Genomic DNA, 22000 nt, shown 5'->3' on the forward strand with positions numbered 1-22000 from the left:
GCCATTAGAGTCTTTTGACCAATCAAAGAGTAGCAGTGTTGATGGGGTTATAAAAAACTGTGTGAATGCTGCCCAGGCAGGAGGAGGGTGGATGGAGGGATGAAATGAGGGGAAGTGGGAGGGGTAAAGAGAAAGAAGGAGGGGATGGTGTTGATTGATACAGAGGCCTTCTTTCTGCCGTGACAGTTTTGATCAAGAGACGGGCTTTGTAGTCATCACTATGCAGTGTAGTATGATAATACAATCATGTGAGTGCTGGTACTGTCTTACAAAGCTGATATGACCTGATCTGAGGTTGTTTTTATGTTCTAATGTATCCTTTAATTATACAAATGCAGTGATGTTCCAAAACATTGTGTGAGTGTTTAATGGTTACTGAGATATATATCGGTTTGCAGTAATTGTTCAGGGGTGTGTCAGTGTGCAGTAGTTGTTTAGCAGTGTCTCAGTGTTCAGTAGCTGTTAAACATGTGCTAGATTGAGCAGTATGCACTGCTTGTGGAGTGGTGAACAGTGCTTGTGGTTCAGTGTGCAGTGATAGTGGAGCAATGTGCAGTGCTTGTGGAGTTGTGTTGCAGTGGTTGTTGAGCGCTGTGCAGTTGTTGTTATTGAGAGCTGTGCAATTGTTGTTATTGAGAGCTGTGCAGGGGCAGTGCTAGTGGAGCGGTGTGCAGTTGTTGTTGTTGTTGAGTGCTGTGCAGTGGTTGTTGAATGCTGTGCCATGTGCAGTGGTTGTTGAATGCTGTTCAGTGTGCAGTGGTTGTTGAGTGCTGTGCAGTGTCCAGTGCTTGTTGAGCAATGAGCAGTGCTTGTGGAGTGGTGTGTTGTTTATTTATTTTATTTTTTATTTATTTAACGTTACACTTATATAGCACCTTTCTAGAAACCCAAGGACGCTTTTCAATCCACACACACACTGTGTTGTGCTTGTGGAGCACTGTTCTGTGGTTGTTGACTTGTGTGTAGTGCTTGTGGAGCCATGTTGCAGTGCTTGTGGAGCCATGTTGCAGTGCTTGTGGAGCCTTGTGGAGCGGTCGTTGTTGAACGGTGTGCAGTGATTGTTGAGTGCTGTGCAGTTGTTGTTGAGCGCTATGTCGTGGTTGTTGAGCGCTGTGAAGTTGTTGTTGTTGAGCGCTATGCAGTGGTTGTTGAGCGCTGTGAAGTTGTTGTTGAGTGCTGTACAGTGATTGTTGAGCGGTGTGCAGTGCTTGTGAAGCAGTGTGCAGTGGTCATTGTTGAGCGATGTGCAGTTGTTGTTGAAGGCTGTGCAGTGTTTGAGCGCTGTGCAGTGCTTGTTGAGTGGTGTGCAATGGTTGTTGTTGAGCGATGCGCAGTGTGCAGAGCTTGAGTGCAGTGCAGTGGTTGTTGAGCACTGCATGGTGCAGTGGTTGTAGAGCCTTTTTACAATGGTTGTAGGGCCATGTGCAGTGCTTGTTGTTGAGCAGTGTGCAGTGGTTGTTGAGCAGTGTGCAGTGGTTGTTGAGCAGTGTGCAGTTGTTGTTGTTGGGTACTGTGCAGTGTGCAGAGGTTGTTGAGCAGTGTGCAGAGGTTGAGCAGTGTGCAGTTGTTGTTGTTGAGCAATGTGCAGTGTGCAGTGGTTGTTGAGCAGTGTGCAGTGGTTGTTGAACAGTGTGCAGAGGTTGAGCAGTGTGCAGTTGTTGTTGAGCAATGTGCAGTTCTTGATGTTGAGCACTGCAGTGTGCAGTGGTTGTGGAGCAGTGTGCAGAGGTTGAGCTGTGTGCAGTGGTTGTTGAGCAGTGTGCAGTGGTTGTTGAGCAGTGTGCAGAGATTGTTGAGCAGTGTGCAGTTGTTGTTGAGCAGTGTGCAGTTGTTGTTGAGCAATGTGCAGTGGTTGTTGAACAGTGTGCAGAGGTTGAGCAGTGTGCAGTGGTTGTTGAGCAATGTGCAGTGGTTGTTGAGCAGTGTGCAGTGGTTGTTGAGCAGTGTGCAGTGGTTGTTGAACAATGTGCAGAGGTTGAGCAGTGTGCAGTTGTTGTTGTTGAGCAATGTGCAGTTCTTGATGTTGAGCACTGCAGTGTGCAGTGGTTGTTGAGCAGTGTGCAGTGGTTGTGGAGCAGTGTGCAGAGGTTGAGCTGTGTGCAGAGGTTGTTGAGCTGTGTGCAGTGGTTGTTGAGCAGTATGCAGAGATTGTTGAGCAGTGTGCAGTTGTTGTTGAGCAGTGTGCAGTTGTTGTTGAGCAATGTGCAGTTGTTGTTGAGCAATGTGCAGTGGTTGTTGAGCAGTGTGCAATGGTTGTTGAGCAGTGTGCAGTTGTTGAGCAGTGTGCAGTTGTTGTTGAGCAATGTGCAGTGGTTGTTGAGCAGTGTGCAGAGATTGTTGTGCAGTGGTTGTTGAGCAGTGTGCAGTGGTTGCTGTTGAGCAGTGTGCAGCGTGCAGTGGTTGTGGAGCCATTTTACAATGTTTGTAGAGCCATGTGCAGTGCTTGTTGTTGAGCAGTGTGCAGTTGTTGTTGTTGAGTACTGTGCAGTGTGCAGAGTTTGTTGAGCAGTGTGCAGTTGTTGATGTTGAGCAGTGTGCAGTTGTTGATGTTGAGCAGTGTGCAGTGGTTGTTGAGCAGTGTGCAGTGGTTGTTGAGCAGTGTGCAGTGGTTGTTGAGCAGTGTGCAGAGGTTGTTGAGCAGTGTGCAGAGGTTATTGAGCAGTGTGCAGAGGTTGAGCTGTATGCAGTGGTTGTTGAGTAGTGTGCAGAGGGTGTTGAGCAGTAGTTGTTGAGCAGTGTGCAGAGGTTGAGCTGTGTGCAGTGGTTGTTGAGCAGTGTGCAGTGGTTGTTGAGCAGTGTGTCAGTGTTGCATTGGTTTTTGCAACTGTATGCAGTGACTGTCCACTCGTATTTCAGTGTCCAGTGTTTGCTCAACAGTGTATCAGCATGCAGTTCTTAACTGGAAGCAGTAACAGCTTGTTGAGTCGTCATCACTGGTTAAAATGAAGAGCCACTGGTCTCTTGATAGATTTGATGAATCTATAAAATACAGTCATCAGAAGATATTAATGTGACTCCTCTACAAAAGCTATTGGATGGTGCTCCATCACTCCAGAGTACACATTTCCTCTTGACACTGGGCAGTGTGACCAAAGACCTGCAGCTGCTCCAGGGCATCCTGTTCTTTTGTCAGTGCTTTTTAAAGGAGATTTTACAAGCTGTGTGTAAGTAGGAAGCAGCTGGATTCTTGTTTCAGTATTGGCTGGACCTTAAAGTAGCAGAAATTGCCATGATTTAAAGGAGCATTCACCCAGATATTGTTCAGTATTTATTTTTCGCTTCATGAAGCTGGTATTATGCAGACACTAGTGGCCTGGATGTGACAGAGTCTCGGTATAAAACATGACCACCCCTTGTTGAGGGCTTGCTCCCTGGCACTTAAACTGGATTAAGTCCAAACCAATTTAATTCTTCATCTTATATCCATGGCGTTTCTAGAATACCTAAAAATAGCAAATAGCACATTTATAAAATAATAATCACTTAGAAATACTGTTTGCTACGTTTGTGTGTATTAAAAAGGCCTTTTATTTAAAATATTGATATGCTGTGGTTTTCAGTGCAGTATATGAGTGAAAAAGACACATTTAGGCAGTATTTTAAAGGCCTCGGCGATGTGTATGTTTTCTCTAGGCAGCTGTGTGGAGCCGTGTACACACAGCAGTGTGTTTGCCTGTGGGAGGACATACAGAACTTTGTGGAGCATCTGTCAGCAGCCACAAGACTTTGCTCATCCACACGCTCCCCTTCAGCTCACCTCTTCTGCTATTTATAGTGCTCACGGAGCAGAATGGCCGAATCTCTGTGAAGGGCAGCCAGTAGAGTCCAGCTCTGCCTGTAAAAGGCAAAGTCACTTCACAGCTCAGTCTCAGCTGGAAAGAGAACATTCAATCATTTTCTTAGCACTGTTGCTAACATAGTTACCCTTCATCTCCATTTTTTTATTCCATCATTCTTCGATATTTTCGTTTTGAGTTCATCATTAAAACTTTGGTGATTGACTCACACATGACACCTGTCAGAAACGATCATAATTCATCAACTTAGTACAAAGTAATCATATTTTCCTGCCTTTCTATTAACCAAAAATAAAAGCTAAAGGCTAAATAATAAATACACTGAACAACAGCCTTGTTTCTGCTCTCAAACTCTATTCTCTCAACGTGTTTCAACAATTACTGATTAGTCAATGTGCTCTTCATACTTAGTTTACCCCTTTTCCCAAATGTTTTTATGGTCGGCACCACCTCAGAGCAGGTATAATTGGTGGCAGTGTTGGTGGTAGTGTGTGTTGTGCTGGCACTAGTGGATCAGACACAGCAGTGCTCCTCCAGTTGGACTGAGAATGGTCCACCAACCAAAAATATCCCACCAGTGTTCTATGGGCAGTGGGTATGTGGCCACTCGCTGTCCACTTTGTTAAATACACCTACCTCATCGGTCCACCTTGAGATGTAAAGTCAGAGACAGTAGCTCATCTGTTGCTGCACGGTTTGTGTTGGCCTTCCTCTAGTCCTCCATTAGTGGTCACTGGATGCTGCTGGGATGGTGATAGTTTTCCACAGAGTCTCGCAAATTTCTTTGAAGTCTCATACACATTTATCGTTTCATAACTCCTAATCATTCTTTTCCCCCTCCTTGTCCAAGTGGAATATGAATGTATAATCATTTTAGGAATATCTCCATTAGAATGAATGACCTGGTCATTTGGAGTAAAATTTAATTAAACGAAAGGTCTCTGACTCTTGTACAGCACTTTATAGTTGGGTTGCAAGCAGCTGAGTCTCTCTCTCTCTCTCTCAGCATCAGCAGGAGCTCTTGGCTCTGAAGCATCAGCAGGAGCTGCTGGAGCACCAGAGAAAACTGGAGATGCACAGACGTGAGCAGGAACTGGAGAAACAGCAGCGAGAAAAGAAATTACAGCAGCTGAAGAACAAGGAGCGCAGCCAGGAGAGTGAGTAACACAGACACTAGTGACTGGTAGCTGACTGGTCAGATGCCATTTCCTTGTCCAGTTCTTAGACCTCCACCTAACAAAGGACACTAAGATCAAACCATGTGAAAGGTCAGAGTGCTCAATTAAAAAAATATTCTCCATAATTTTGTTTAAAATACTTCTCCAGAATGACACATTTACAGCTGATGCCAAAACTCTTTTTTTTAAACAGAAAATAATGTTAATTTGGTGGTGGATGTATGTGTTTTGCACAGTTTATTATTTACTGGGATGGAGATTATTTAATGCTATTTCATATCCGTAATATTCTCTTCGTAATCATAACTGTGACCACCTCGGTTACTTCTGTCTTTCTCCTATGTGTCTAGCAGAGCACCAGCACTCCTCTTGTCTCGTTTGCTGATGTATGATGGTGCCCGTGACTCCTCTTATGTAGATCTGTAATGCACTTTCATTTGCACATCTGCCTCAAGACGTTTCTCTACACCATACATTTTGATGACACCTTAATGGCTGAATTATGCAAAATACAGGCATAAATGGCTTTGATTATTAGACATCAAACATCAAACCAAAATTGTTGCATGTATAGGTGATCAGACCTTAGAATGACCCCTTTCCAGCTGTGTTTCTGTAAATGTCCATTTGTGGATGCTGCACTGAGGGAGAGAGAGAGAGAGAGAGAGAGCACAGTCTCCGTTGAGATTAGAAGCAGCCCCTTTTTCTCTCTGTTCTGTTGCTGCTGACTGCTTTTTTCCTCTGCACCTGAGAGGCTGACACTGTGGTCACCTGTTGCCTGCTGGGAGTGTGTGTTGCCTGGCGGTGTAAGATTTTCTGCGTGGGTGTGAGTGTGAGTTGTGTGAACGCTGGCACTAGCCCCCGGGGGGCTTGTTTACAGACAATTGGAAAGGTGGCAATTGAAGAGAGAGCTGCGGGAAAACACACCCTCAGAAGTTCCTCCTTTAAAGAGAGGAAAAAACCACAATTGTGTTTAACCAGCACGGTCTCTGTACAATTGTTCTAAGATCGTTCATCCATTGTAGAGCGGGAAATAAGGGAAACGCTCTACCCAAACAAGCTACGGGGTGTGTGTTCATCTTACAGGTCTTATTGCATTCACCGAGGCCTGGAGTGGAGCTTCTAAATGCAGCCCAGGAGCATAAATGTGTTTCTAACAAATCAATGCGTATCGCTGTGGCTCTGTGTCCTTCAGGGTAAACTGTGAATAGAGAATAAGAGAGAAGTATAGAACTCTCCTGCTATTCAGAGGAATCTCATTAGGCTGTTTGAGCTCAACACAACAAGTGGAAAGCGTCATCTTCAGCAGAAAAGACGAGTGAATGTTTACTGAAGCTTAATGCGAAATACATACACATATTAAATTACTTCACGCCTGATCCTCCATCATTTAATTCAAATCAAGCTTGCACAAGTGTTTGGTGAAATCTAGGCCTAAATATGTCAGCTACTGTTGTTTCAAACTAAGCATCAAATGCTGTTAAATATCACACAGTGTGAGAAACATGCTTCTTTGTTGTAAGTAGTGTATGAGTTGTTGAGAACTGATGTCTGTGTGACCGGCAGGTGCAGTGGCCAGTACGGAGGTAAAGCTGCATCTGCAGGAGTTTGTGCTGAATAAGAAGAAAGCGCTGGCGCAGAGAAGCCTCAACCACTGCATGCCCAGTGACCCACGCTACTGGTACGGGTGAGTACAGCCTGGAACGCACGGTTTATAAAAAGACAGGGAGTCTTGTTTATTTCACTGGCTTCTGTAACTAGTTTGTTGGGAATCTCATACCAAGCAACTTTGGGTCTCACACTACGCAGCTTTAAAATAGTTGCTGGATCGGAGGGAAAAAAAAACACCAAGCACACGTCTTCTATTGCTAGGAGACATCGATAAACAAACTGATTTTACTGTTGTTTGTGCTGACACAGTAAAGATGTAACGGGTAAAACATGTTCAGGCAAGGCCAAGGATGTAGCAGTGTGATACGTGTGGTAGATTTGGACTTTCTGATATACAGACCTTCGTGGAGAAACAGGAATATCAAAGACGCTACCTTTACACCAGTGCCACACTTCAATTCGTGAGTAGTGTCAGTTGCTGCAGCTCTTTCCAGGAATTTGGCCCCAAAAAGTCCACACGTCGTTACTCATTTTTCTCCTTCAACAAAGTTTTCACTAAAGTGAAGTAGTCTGTCAGCTCTGGGTTGTTGAGATATTTGAAGAGGTTTTGAGGAGGAATAACGTTCTTGTGTGAAAGATAACAGAATCATAGCAGTTGGTTATAAAGGAAATATGGATGCACGCACACACACACACACGCGCTTAGCTGTGAGCCTCTGATAATGGGGATTTTGCTTTCAAGTATATTGTCTGAATATTAACATTTTAGGACTTTTTTTTTCCTCCCTTCATTGCTTTGCTGCTCCTTTTCATGGACTCATGTCTGGGAGAAGCAAGATAAACTCTCCTAGAATGGATGAGTGAGAGAGAACTATAGGCTCTCCTTTCAGTTAACCTGCTGGACCTGTCGGACCCTAGTGTTGGTTTGTAGTGAGTGGATGCTATCAGTTATATCACTGACCATTTTATTGCCACTCGAGTTATTCGGAAGTTGAGTAATTCAAGCTTAAAGCAGGTGAAACAATACAAAATGTGTTTGAAACTCGAATCCAAATGCAGCTTTTAAAAGTTTTTAACATATTTTGTCAATAAAGAGAGTAATATGTACATGTTTGAAGTAATTAATCACATTGTTTTATGTAGTTAATTGTGATTTTTACAACCAAAAACATGACAAAGTGCTCCCACCAGTCAGTGTGTCTATCAGCAGGCTATTAAGACAATTTAAAATATGCACCATCCATTATACAAATTGCCACCTAATCTTCGCAGATTAATTGAGAAGGCAAATTCAAATGGCTTTTACATGAGTAATTGAGTTGTTGTGATTAATAACGACAGCCCTATTTCAGTGTTGTCTTCTCACATTTTATTTCCCGGTTTACTCCGAAGGCCCACCTTTTTAGTCTTCTTTAGAAATCGAAGTTGATCAATAAAAGATTGTTTACCATTCTGCCTCCTCAGTAAGATCGACGGTGACAGGTGAACAAAGGGAAAGTGCAGCAAAGACGAAATGTTTTATTAATCAAAACAGTTATTCCTGCTTGGCTGAAATGCAAGTGGTTTCAGGTAATTGCAGCATGCCCCACAAACACGTCATTCATGATTCTAAACAAGCTGCATATCTCTGTCATGGTGAAGCCAAGCGAATGGTGCAGGTTGATTTGAGAACTTGCCAAGTGTTCTGAAATTGCATAGATGCAAAAGCATCAGGCTTTTGTCCCTGTTCCAGCTACGATTTCCACTGCCGTGCAGCTTATAATTTGTGTCTAAAATGCCAACACCCAAAATCTTTATTCACACACACACACACACACATAGAGAGAGAGAGAGAGAGAGAAAGGAAAAAAACAAGCTGTCACAATGATGTAGCTTTAATGAAAATATTTAATTGTTCTTGACCAGTCATGTCTCTTGTGCATGTATGAAAGAGAATGTGTTTCTGTTTGTGTTGAAAAACAAAAGCCCTCAAAAACCCAGGCTTTGTGTTGCCATTAAACTCCCTGCCATGAAAACCCTGTGGGCTATAAACACAGCTATGGAAAGCTATTACTGGCATTAATATACTTATTAGCTTTAACATATTTGTTAAACACATATTTAGTAGGAAGTATTGCAGTACCACCGCAGGTTTGTAAAATGGCATTATTAAATGTAGAAACTAAATTAATTGTAATTTTGTAAATTCAATTTGGTGCTCTGTGTTTGGCCAGGCCCTGTGTTTGGCTAGGCCCTGTGTTTGGCTAGGCCCTGTGTTTGGCTAGGCCCTGTGTTTGGCTAGGCCCTGTGTTTGGCCAGGCCCTGTGTTTGGCTAGGCCCTGTGTTTGGCTAGGCCCTGTGTTTGGCTAGGCCCTGTGTTTGGCTAGGCAGCTGATGTTTGCATGTGACATTTAAAATCTGAAGACATCTGAAATATTGTAGACTCTATTGGTTGGGGTTTTGGATTATGGCTGTGGTCATAATAGACCACTTACTCTGAGGGCATTTTCATTAAGATAGAGTAACTTTGGTTGGAGAATATAATTAAATCAGGACTTGGTGTGACATAGCTTTGGCTTTTGTTAGCGCTAGAAGACATTCTTATCAGACGGGGACAGGGAAATGGGGGAAAAAAAGGAAAATGTTCCTCAGAGAGATTTTAAGATCATAAGGGTTGTTGATGCTCAGATTTACCTGCACCTACTGAGTAACCCAACCTTTTGTCTCTTCCACAGGAAAACCCAGCACAGTTCGCTGGACCAGAGTTCTCCTCCTCAGACAGGGATTTCCACCTATAACCACCCGGTGCTGGGCCTGTATGACTCCAAAAACGACTTCCCACTCCGCAAGACAGGTAACATGCTGCCGGTTAGATAACACCGCTTCCTCTGACGCAGCTACAGCGCGCTTATCTCTCTTTAGCTGCTTCCTGGTTCAGGCCCATTTACAGCAGCCATTTAAAAACGACTCCATCTCTGTCTCACCCCTGTGTGCTGATCCTGGATTCAGATAGTGTTCACTTTCAGTGTGTGCACTACTCCTGCAGCGGGTATTCCATCATTGAGCTTTCATTCGTGTGCACTAGAGCACAACTAAGCTATGTTCTGGAACGTGTTTAGCAATGCAACCCTGTGCGTGTGCTGTCTGAGAACTGCCCGTCCCTCCGAGAATGTACAGCGTGAACTTTTCAGTCTTCATACCAGTGCAGAGTCAAAAAAACAGGAGTGATGGTGCAGAGCCACTGGGAGATGGCTTGTGGTCAGGTGCTGGAGCTGGCCAGTGGAAATGCTGGCTACAAGAGAGTAGTCTCTCTTTACTGTTCCAACCAAATCAGCAAGCGCCGGTCTCACAAATGTCCAACTTGCATTCTGTGAAATTCATTGAAGTGCTGATCGTTGTCAGGGCTACAAGGACAACACAACGAGTAATTTAGAGGGAACGCAGTTAATAGATTTGTATCTTGTATTGATTCCTTGTTTTATTTTCCTCCCAAGGTCTGTTCATGACATTTATGTGGGCTTATGTATCAAAAATGTCATCTATTTTTACATGAGCAAGTTTCAGCCGTCTTTCAAACTCATTGAATCATATTTTTTTTACAAAACCTTGAAAGCTGCTGTAAATGGGAATATTCATAGCTGCCTTTGCTGCTGTAACAGCTTCTACTTCTGAATGTTTTGGTATGTTTTGAATATTGTTTTGTGGATTTGATAGCAGTCAGCCACCAGATCATTAGTGAGGTCAGTTACTGCTGTTGTGTAATTAGTACTGGATCACAAAAGCTCCTCCAACTCATCCCACATCACTCCAGAGAACGCAGTTGCACACCTCTACAGCACAGTGCTGAGCAGTTTATCCCTCTAGCCCAGGCCTGTCATTGGTCAGTTTAATCATAACCTTATTCATACGTGCACAGGTATTATATTTAAAATGTTGGTTTTGACCTTCCTTCCACACACAATCTGTGTTTTAGTTCACTGACAGCAGAGCTTTTTAAAGCTCTTTTTAAGATACTTAGAAGCTCAGTTTTCAGTGTCATTGTGTAGACAGGAAAAAGTCAGTTTTGGACTTGTGGCATCAAGAGAGTGCGCTGTTATCTTGCTTTGTTTGACGTCAGAGGCTTCTCTGTTTACATGAGGTGATTATATGCATGGCGGATGCAGCCAAAATAGCACTGGTTTTATAAGGCTTCTGATTGGCTGACCTGGCTGCCCGCTGGACTGGTATTCTCTTTTTTTTCAGCATATTTTCATTGGTTCTTGTGTGGAAGGGATTTTTTCAAAAAACGAATGATGAAGGCACTAGTTTTTAAAATGCATTAGTGTATGTATGTGGGCTCATGTGCAGCTGCTTCAGGAGGTGTCAGTCTGTTGGTCAGTATTGAATTTTTTTGCCCACAGTGTGTGCAACTTTCATGTTCTGAAATCACACTTTGAAAAGGGCTATAAAGAGGCCTACACAGTTTTAGTTTAATACCTAGTGTATATAAACACATCTACTCTGATTGGCTGCCCAGTTTTATGTCTGTAGCTGGGTGGGTCTAAACAGCTGTATAAGGACCTTCTCTGCAAGTCTGGAGATATAGATTTGCTGTTTGTCTTTATCTTGGCTGTCTGCTAGCGTATGATTCCGCTGCTGCTAATGGGTAGGCCTTCAATCCCAGAAGGCTGAGCAGCCCTTTTCAGCACATGAAAGGCCCGTCGGCAGGCCCTGTGAATTTGGATTAACAAGGAAAGGAGCCAATAGAGAGCCCAGGGGCATCAAAGGAATGTGCTCACTGTCTCTGTCTCTGTCCCTCTCTCTCTCTCTCTCTCTCTCTCTCTCTGCTTGTCTGGGTTTATCAGACTCCCAAAATAAGTACTTCACCCACTATCTCCTCGTGTCAGACCAGAAACAGAAGGGAGAAGGAGAAATTGTATAATGATGGAGGAATGGAGCTTTCACCTGAAGTTTCTTTCACTTTTCCCAGTAGGCAACCTGAATGAACTACTCAAAACTCGTACTCAAATTCATGCCACGGCTCCACACACCACTTACAGCCTGCGTGCTGAGAGGAATGCATGTACAGATGGGAAAATGAAAGCACTGAATTTTGCAGGCTAAGAAAGAAAATAAATAGACAAGTGTGGATTTTAACTGCTGCTCATTGGAGCAGTTGCGACAGGCTGCCAGCAGTGCGGCCCTGCCCAGGCTTTATCCTCAGAGAAAGACTTATAGAGTCTCTCTGCTCTTCACCACATTGTTAAGTCTTGGCATGCAGTGTAAGGCTTGTGTGATTGTGATTGCTTTTGCTAAGCTTCTCTCTCCCTCACACCCATACACTCTTCAGAAGTTGTGTGTGATAGAAGGTAGGATTCCAGCAATGGAAAAAAAACAAAAAAAAAAGCAAAGTATCTTTTATTTATCATAAGTCTTTTGTGATTGGCTGTGTTTCGTTTGTGAAGATGTGCAAAAAATACAAATGGCGAATATTTCAAATTTCAGCTGTGGACATAGACTTAAAAAATACACTGTTACCACATTGAACAGCCAGATGAGTTGGTTCTCTCTCTCTCTCTCTCTCTCTCTCTCTCTCTCTCGTCCAGAACACTCTTTCACAAATTCCATGTTTTATTGATTTTATAAGAGAGAATAACAATTTAACAGGTCACCTACATAGAAGTAGGTTATATGACATTTTACAGAAAAATGTATGGCACAATTTTTTATTTAAAAAAATCTATGAATCTTTTCCATAAAAAAAATATAATTCACATTAATTCTAATTCATTCATTTGTTCATTATTCATTAATTCATTCATTCATTCATTGTCTGTAACCCTTATCCAGTTCAGGGTCGCGGTGGGTCCAGAGCCTACCTGGAATCATTGGGCGCAAGGCGGGAACACACCCTGGAGGGGGCGCCAGTCCTTCACAGGGCGACTCACACATTCACTCACACACTCACACCTATGGACACTTTGAGTCACCAATCCACCTACCAATGTGTGTTTTTGTACATTCGCCCGGAGGAAACCCACGCAGACAGAGGGAGAACACACCACACTCCTCACAGACAGTCACCCGGAGGAAACCCACGCAGACACAGAGAGAACACACCACACTCTTCACAGACAGTCACCCGGAGAAAACACACGCAGACACAGGGAGAACACACCACACTCCTCACAGACAGTCGCCCGGAGGAAACCCACGCAGACACAGGGAGAACACACCACACTCCTCACAGACAGTCGCCCGGAGGAAACCCACGCAGACACAGGGAGAACACACCACACTCCTCACAGACAGTCACCCGGAGGAAACCCACGCAGACACAGAGAGATCACACCACACTCCTCACAGACAGTCACCCGGAGGAAACCCACGCAGACACAGAGAGAACACACCACACTCCTCACAGACAGTCACCCGGAGCGGGACTCTGGAGCTGTGACAACTCCTTTTTTTCCTCATTAATCATTTTTCTGACAACATGATTATAATAAAATAATAATAATAATACACACATGTAGTTTTGATCCCTGCAACACACACTGTCCGCAATATCACAAATCCTCTCTTGAACAAGAAAGCATCAACTTCTCAGTGAAGTAATCGATTTATATGGCCGTCCCTGTAAGAGGGTGGTTGTGGCCAGTGGGTTTTCAGCAGACCCTGTACCAGCTGGGGGGGGGTTTGGAATGAATGATGTCAGGAAGTGTTTATAGAGTGTGGTCTGAGCTGGGTCTGTGGGCCTGAAGCTCTTTCTCTTTGCAGGAGCACTGCACTTAAGGGCCTTTCCTGTACACACTTACCTTAGGCTGTGTGAGATTAGACCAGTGCTCTCATTAATCACAGTGGAGAGGGACCTGTCAGGCTACTGCAGTGCAACCTGCCCCCAGCTACACACTCGCAACCAACTGAGACTTCACAGCAGTTACAGCAGGGGTGGGAAGGGGGTACATTACAGCTACAATATGCTTGTCACTGAAACGAAGAAAGAGTGGGTGTATATAACTCCACAGAACAGCACAACACCCCACAGCCTACAGCTTCAGCTCGTCAGGTCTGTGGAGTTCGGCGCCGTATATAATGTATTCAGGTTATATTTATACAACTTTTAGTTTCTAGCTTGTGATGTGAGCAGCTAATACTGTGATTGCTGTTATCTCCTGAATATCTCCGCCTGAACATCTTCAGTGGTCCTTCAGCCTGTGACTTAGAAACAACTTTCAAAAAGTAACAAATAAAGTCTCTCTCTCTTTCTCTCTCTCTCTCTCTCTCTCTCTTTCTCTCTGTTTCTATCTCTTTCTCTCTCTCTTTCTCCCTTTCTTTCTCTCTCTCTCTCTTTTTCTCTATCTGTCTCTTTCTCTCTCTCTCTCTCTCTCTCTCTCTCTCTCACTCACACACACTCACACACACACACACACACACACACACACACACACACACAAATACCCTAATGAGCCGGGGAAGCGCAGAAGCCTGTAACATTCAGGAAGCTTATTTTTTTTTAAGGGGGAAAGAATCTAAACCTCAGTTAAGTGTTCCCTCTGTATGGTGGCAGTTGTTCAGGTTGTGGCCAAGCCTGTCTGGGTGTTGATTTCTGTGCTCTTGCTTTAGATAAACCTCAGTTTGCTCTGGCTGCCACAGCACATTCCTCCACTGGGAATGAAGAGGAGAGGAAGGAAGCTCCCTCTTCTTACAGCTGCAGCAATAAGTCCAGTATGTCCACTGGGTATCTACCAAAGGAAAATGTTCCTGTAGAATGAACATAATTCAAAGCTGATGGACTTTACTTGATTCCAAATTTCAGTGTTTTTTTTAAAAGCTTAAAATGAATCATATAATTTGAATAAATAAGAGAATAGGATTAGTTGCCAGGGGCGCAGCAGGTCGCAGTCACACAGCTCCAGGGGCCTGGAGGTTGTGGGTTCGAGTCTGTGAGGAGTGTGGTGTGTTCTCTCTGTGTCTGTGTGGGTTTCCTCCGGGTGACTGTCTGTGAGGAGTGTGGTGTGTTCTCTCTGTGTCTGCGTGGGTTTCCTCCGGGTGACTGTCTGTGAGGAGTGTGGTGTGTTCTCTCTGTGTCTGCGTGGGTTTCCTCCGGGTGACTGCCTGTGAGGAGTGTGGTGTGTTCTCTCTGTGTCTGCGTGGGTTTCCTCCGGGTGACTGTCTGTGAGAAGTGTGGTGTGTTCTCCCTGGGTTTCTTCAAGGTGCTCCGGTTTCCACCCACAGTCCAAAAACACACGTTGGCAGGTCGGTTGGCGACACAAAAGTGTGTGAAAGTGTGAGTTTGTGTTGCCCTGTGAAGGACTGGCGCCCTCTCCAGGGTGTGTTCCTGCCTTTCGCCTTGTGATTCCGGGTACGCTCTGGACCCACCTTCGCCTGAACTGGATAAGGGTTACAGACAATGAATGAATGAATGATGACAAGAAAAAAGGCAGGTACATTCTGAAAATTGTAACACTATTAATATTTAATTTACTTATTTTAACTAATTTTATTCAAGCTTCATATTTAACAAAAAATGTTGTGATGCATTAATATGAACAATAAGCATTAATCTAACTTTGTGTTCAGTTTATTTAACTGATGTTTAACTGATATTGTTATCAGTGCCCTATAATGCATTATTATGTTCATATAATACATGCCCAGAACATGACCTGTCGCAGTGCGCTGCAGGAAGTGTAAGAGAGATGTGAGTGATGGTGATGCTGTGAGGAAGAAAGTGGAAGGTAATTGCTAGATTAATTTTTCATTGAAGAGTTGTCACTGCAGTAATTTATTATATAATGTATTATAACCCTGGTCCTGGAGCACTTCCTGTCCTGAAACATCTGGTGTTCTTTTTGCACCCTGCACACAGCTAATCAGCTTATTACCTCTCATTTACTGAAGGAGTGTGTTCAAGCAAAATAAACGAGAAACAGAGGAGTCCTTGGGGCTGAAACTATATCGGTTACAAAAATCACGGATTGATTGCAGCCATCCCTCTCTTCTCCTCCCATCTCTTCCAGACCTTTCTGCCTCTCCGGTCTGACCCTGGGCCTGCACAGAGGGGCTTCTGCTGGTCTCAAGACTGAAAGCTCGACGTTGGGGATAATACACAGATTTTGTCCTCTTCTGCTCTGAGTCGTGATTGGGTGTTTTTGTCGTGACTTATTTCTCTCCACTAATGACGCATGAGTGCAGATTATGGAGGGAACTGAGCAGCTGGAGTGCTCTTGTGCTCTTTCATTCACTTATCAATGTGTGTGTGTGTGTATGTCAGAGAGAGAGAGATCAGTGTAGGATGCTGTGAACCAGGAGAACAGAACAGTGCCTCTGTGTGTCAGCTGACACTAAGGTCATCTGAGATTTTCCATTATTTCAGACAGACGGACCAGATGTAGTTTCTCATTATGATGTAGGACAACCACGTTTGCTAAAACCACATGCCATACATCTTGCTTTGGTGTTGTAAAAGTTCTTAATGGCGTCCTGTAATAGTCCGTCTAATGCCTGTAATGAAGACCAGTGGTGATGTGGCATCCTATGAAGTTGCCCCCCACACCATGACACCAGGCCTTCTGGACGTGTGACGCGTGAGAACAAACCGTTTATGTTGGGAGCTGACCGCGGTGCCTCCACACACACATTGGTCGTCTCCACCAAGAAAACAGTGGGGCTCGTTACTGAAGACTACCCCTGGGCATTCTGAGTGATGCCATCACTGTCTGGCACAACACCATTGCAGTCTTTGGCGTCACTGACATGGTGTTAAAGGCTGGCGTCACAGCTGTCTACGTCTGTCAGGAGGATGGCCCTCTGCTTGCTGAATGCCCACAATCGCGACTCTTGGGTCACTGCACACACGGGCTCTCCCTCTTTGGTCTGTGTAGGTTTCCCAGATCGTTCATGACACTGGTGCTGGCCTTCCACAGCATGCTACAGTCTAAACTTACACTAAAAGCTAAGAACCTACAGCTAAGATTCTTTAAATAGCACTATACATGTGAAATGACAACAGTAAGTTCTGAGTCTCCGCTGCCCCAAAGTGACTTTGATTAGTCACACGTTAGAACGGCTAACTCCTGCAGCATGTAGTCCCTCCATATGAGACACCTCCTTATTGTAAACAGTACTCTCACACTTGCCTCATGTTTGCATTCATGTTGTCAAGGTGATTTCATTAGGAATAAAGGCAGTCAGGAAGCGAAGGTGGCTGAAATCTGGAAGGAATCAAGCCGAGGCTTTAAAGTAGTTCGTGTCTGAAACCTGAAGGTTGCAGTTTGTGTCTGAGTTCTCACTAATATCAGCTGTGGTTCAGCCTGAAGCTGTAGCAGAGCGTCACATAAGGAGACTGGAATAATGCTCACCTCTGTGGGATATGAGCCCACACCACAGGCTGCTTCACCAGCAGAGCAGTCAAACAAAACCTTTTAATTCTGTCAAAAGTCTGACAAACCGCTCGTTCCTTTGAACACGCAAAAGTCTTCAAAATTTGCTCCTTTTTGTTTTTTTTTCTTCAGTTTTGCAATAAGTGCATTTCTTTAACCCCCAGTAGCCCAAAAGCATTCTACTGGAGTTATGAGGCTAAAATAACGTCTCCGTCACACAGCATGATGCTAGCCAATGTGGATGTCTGTTAGCTAATACAACAGAATTATTGTTCTCCTCCAAGTGTGTGGTGCTCTCCAGTGGCTTTGTGTTGGTAGCTGTTTCATAAAGAGGTCTCAGTGGATGATTGTGCTAGCCTTTGCCATCCCAGCTTGGTAGCACCATGTGATTGGAAACCTAAAAGTGGATGGAATTGGCAGTGGTTAAAACCCACAAAGAAAATATTTCTAATAGACTCCGTTTGAGGCAGCTGTATGTATTTATTTCTCTCGTCCAAAATGTCCATTTTACTCACGTAGTGAATGCCTTAAGGCTCGTATTTGCCTTTAAACTTGGTGTGAAAAATTCTAAATCTAATGGAAAAGCTCTTGAAAAGAAATTAAAAAAAAAACATTAAATGGATGACTGAGAGAATGTTTACATGAACGTTCTTCACGCTTTCAAACGCGGTTATCTTTGGTGGCGTATCCTCATGGCTTAGTAGTAACAGGTGCTCGTTTCTTCATCTTTGGATGTATTAATTTAGCAGCAGCTCTAGTGCAGAGAGGCTTGGTGTGGCCTGTTGAAAACAAACTGCTAGGAGCCTGTGGTGCTGCTGAGCACTGTATTAGTTTCCTGCGCGGTACATTGTGTACTCTTCTCCCACTCCCATGCCGCTGGCGCTCTTTTATTAGAGTGAGAGCAGCTATCGGAGCTCATTCACCTGATGTGAACCCTCTCTAACAGCGCTAAAGCGCTTATTAAATGCTTCTCGGCAGATGACTTGTGCCTCGTTTCCCGCTCGTTCTGCCGTGCTCGGCTGGTGACTCGCCGCAGTCTGCAGTCACCACGCGTCCTTGATGGCACTTAAGCTCCCTTTCAGAGCGTTCTACTCAGCCCTCATCAAGCTTTATAGTGCAGAGGGAATGGCTCTTCTGCCTTCTGCTGTCTCCTATCATCTCGTTTTTTTTTCCTCTCCTTCCCATCGCTCCCCAAAGCAGTGTCAAGTCCAGATGCACACTGAGTCTCCCTTAACATTTTCATGGAGGGGGAAAAAATAAAAAACATCTGATGCACCAGAAAAGAGCTGAGCAGCTCCTCTCAAGAAGCTTTCTTCTCAGTGCACTTCACCTCCCGTGGTGAACAAAGTTAGCATTCATGAATGTGGGGGGAAAAAATCTTCTCTTTTCTGTTCAGTGGCTGCATGTCTGTGAGGAGTGTGGTGTGTTCTCTCTGTGTCTGTGTGGGTTTCCTCCGGGTTACTGTCTGTGAGGAGTGTGGTGTGTTCATTCTGTGTCTGTGTGGGTTTCCTCCGGGTTACTGTCTGTGAGGAGTGTGGTGTGTTCATTCTGTGTCTGTGTGGGTTTCCTCCGGGTGACTGTCTGTGAGGAGTGTGGTGTGTTCTTTCTGTGTCTGCGTGGGTTTTCTCCGGGTGTTCCGGTTTCCTCCCACAGTCCAAAAACACACGTTGGTAGGTGGATTGGCGACTCAAAAGTGTCCGTAAGTGTGAATGTGTGTGTGTGTCTGTGTTGTCCTGTGAAGGACTAGCACCCCCTCCAGGGTGTGTTCCCACCTTGATAAGGGTTACAGACAATGAATGAATGAATGAGTTTAGTGACCAGGGTGTGTTCCTCTCTTGTTCCCAGCGAGTCCTGAATCAAGATGAAGCAAATATAGAAGTCAACATCACGATAAACTGAACAGTTTACCTCTGTTATGATTAATCAATGCTTATTTTGTTTTGTATTTTTTGCCCACGTAGTTTTCTAATGTCGCTTTTTTTTTCCATGTTCGGTGTCCAGTGTCATCTTCACGAAAGTCAAAACACATTCGAATGACAGACAGCATTTATCTTTGGTACTTTGGTGCTTGATTGGCCTCTGTGTTTAGGTTCTCATACATGTTGCCTCCCTGTAGCAGGCCGCGTGGGGCGGAATCATGTGACATACGCGGTAATATGGTTTTAAGGGGACAGTACATGGACACAGTGGGGACATATTAATAAAAAAGTTGAACAGAATTAACGCAAAAATCAATATAGGGCCGAATGCACTGATTAGAAGTTCTGAATGTTGATACTCAATTCATTTTTGATTAAAGACCCAGTCGTATTAGAACATTAACATAACGAATGAGAGATTTAGCGTCTACAATAATATTACGTTAAATGTAATATTACAATAATTTAAAAAAGCCCCACCCTTTTAGGAGCAGTAAGATGGTGTGGCTGGTTGGGATTGGCTGGAGCTGAAAGGGTTGCCAGGTCCATGAAGAGTGACAGTCCAATCTACCTGTGTGAAGAAGGGAAAGGGAGAAAAAGAAAGAACCAGGAAAGAAAACAAGACGACAAACACATGCACAAAACTGAGTGTAACAACACTTAATACGATACATGGAATCACCTTTTTGGAATTTCACATGCATCCTCTAGGCACATTTTTTACATAATTTTAGCGAGGATAGCATTAACTACTGCATCATGGCTGTAATTTGTACTTCTCTGCAGTTATATATAAGATTCCATAGAAAATGAGTTCTAGGACAGTTCAGCGCTTGGGTTTCTGGATCTCGAGTTTGAACTGGACTGTGCAGCAGTCGGAATAAAAATACACACCGTTTTAATGCAGCACATTTCTGGCGAATGTGGCCGGATGCAGAGCACAGATCAACAGTTGGGTTCCTAATGTTCTTGTTTTAATGTGACTCTGAAGAGCACCACCCAGTGAGTCCTGCACTCAGCTGCTCCAACCCATTTCAGCTGTACACATTCGAGACTTTATTCTGGCTGTAATGATGAGAAGGGCATCGACATGGCTGATACAGCTGCTCTCTGAGCATACTTTTTTTTTCTACTTGCCTTTTCACAATTTACTTTCTGCCCAGGGTGCAGACAGATGACTATTTTTGATGTGAGTAGGACCTCTTCAGTCTTTGCTAATAGTCCGTTTTATGTTTTCCAATCAGCACAGGAACAGGAGGCCATGCTGGGCCCTACTCTGTGCTTATGGCTGTGGGAGGTCAAAATGAGCATGGGTTTGAAATTCAACACTACATTTAATCTCGTGCTCTTTCTCTCTCTCACATTTCCATACGCTGTATAATGACAAGAAGCGAGGCATGGAAAGCCCAGATGGTGTGTGGTTGTTTGATGGAAGATTTATTCCTGTGTGGTGCGCTACTTTTGTTTTTTTAGGACGTAACGATAAAGGCTAATCCATATAGAAACACACTACTTGGAACAAAAGCATCCTTATGTAGAATGGCAGTAGGAGGTGAGGTGATAGCCATAAACGTTTTTACTGTTTGGAACTGGATGTTGACTGCATGGCTATAAGGTTCTCATTATCTCTGCATCCCTAAGCTCTGTGATAGTGGGTGTGTAATGTACGCACTCCAGAAAGCCTTTTGAGAACACGTTTTTGCTTCAGATGATGTATTAGAGTTTCTGAAGTTCTGCGAGGAGCCTTAATGAGTGTGGCCTCCGTATGCAGCATTGTTATGTTTTGAAGAGCAAAAGCTGGCTCTTTACAGTGATCTGACATGTTCTTGTCATGAAATAAAGGGACAAGGGATAGGACATGTCCGTGTAAGCGCCTGGTATCAGCAGATGTCACGGACCACTGCAGAGGATGTATGAATTGTCAAGTAAAAAACACTTCAAAGCCAGCGAGTCCCTGTGTGACCCTTGACCTGGTCCTTCTACAGACTCTCTGGAAGGTTTGGAAGGTTTCTGCCATCTCAGCACTTTTCACCACTGTCCCTCGCCCCACTACACACCTCATCCATTCATATTAAGAGTCCCAGTGCTCCCCTGCTGGCTGCTGTCCAAGGCTGCAGGCTAGCCCACTCACTTGCATTTAATATCATCCAGCAAAACCGGCTGATATCCTTTCCACACCCTCTTTATTTCAGAGATGCCATCTAGCCACTATCTGTTGTTTTTTATTCATTTATTTATTTATTTTTTACATGTACTGTATCAGTGTTGCACTGCATTTATTAAATACAGACTTTTCTCTGACTCTGTTTTATTACTTCAGGTAAGGTTTTGGGTCTTAGAGATATTAATCTGCCTCTTCTTGTTTCCCAATGTTACTGCCCTTAAACCATATGGTCTCTCTGATCACTGATGCTGTGGTTCACTGTAGGTATTGCATGACCCCTGTTGTTCTGTAATTGTACAGAATTGTTCATATAATATGGATAAAATTGTTTTGAATCTGCTTGGGTTTCCTCCGGGTGACTGTCTGTGAGGAGTTGGTGTGTTCTCCCTGTGTCTGCGTGGGTTTCCTCCGGGTGACTGTCTGTGAGGAGTGTGGTGTGTTCTCCCTGTGTCTGCGTGGGTTTCCTCCAGGTGACTGTCTGTGAGGAGTGTAGTGTGTTCTCCCTGTGTCTGCGTGGGTTTCCTCCGGGTGACTGTCTGTGAGGAGTGTGGTGTGTTCTCTCTGTGTCTGCGTGGGTTTCCTCCGGGTGACTGTCTGTGAGGAGTGTGGTGTGTTCTCTCTGTGTCTGTGTGGGTTTCCTTCGGGTGACTGTCTGTGAGGAGTGTGGTGTGTTCTCTCTGTGTCTGTGTGGGTTTCCTCCGGGTGACTGTCTGTGAGGAGTGTGGTGTGTTCTCCCTGTGTCTGCGTGGGTTTCCTCCGGGTGAATGTCTGTGAGGAGTGTGGTGTGTTCTCTCTGTGTCTGTGTGGGTTTCCTCCGGGTGACTGTCTGTGAGGAGTGTGGTGTGTTCTCTCTGTGTCTGCATGGGTTTCCTCTGGGTGACTGTCTGTGAGGTGTGTGGTGTGTTCTCCCTGTGTCTGCGTGGGTATCCTCCGGGTGAATGCCTGTGAGGAGTGTGGTGTGTTCTCTCTGTATCTGCGTGGGTTTCCC

General features: G+C 44.3%; 1 protein-coding gene across 4 annotated transcripts in view; it reads left to right on the plus strand.

Moving 5' to 3' along the window:
- The window catches only part of hdac4 (histone deacetylase 4), a 199669-nt gene that overhangs the window by 116710 nt on the left and 60959 nt on the right, over window positions 1-22000 (plus strand). For all 4 annotated transcript variants that reach the window (XM_066686463.1, XM_066686464.1, XM_066686466.1 and 1 more), the window contains 3 exons: window positions 4804-4954; window positions 6542-6662; window positions 9301-9419. In XM_066686463.1, coding sequence (XP_066542560.1) covers window positions 4804-4954; window positions 6542-6662; window positions 9301-9419 — 391 coding nt within the window. The remainder of the gene's footprint in view (window positions 1-4803; window positions 4955-6541; window positions 6663-9300; window positions 9420-22000) is intronic.

Source organism: Hoplias malabaricus, chromosome 12 (assembly GCF_029633855.1).
Source record: "Hoplias malabaricus isolate fHopMal1 chromosome 12, fHopMal1.hap1, whole genome shotgun sequence".
NCBI lineage: Eukaryota > Metazoa > Chordata > Actinopteri > Characiformes > Erythrinidae > Hoplias > Hoplias malabaricus.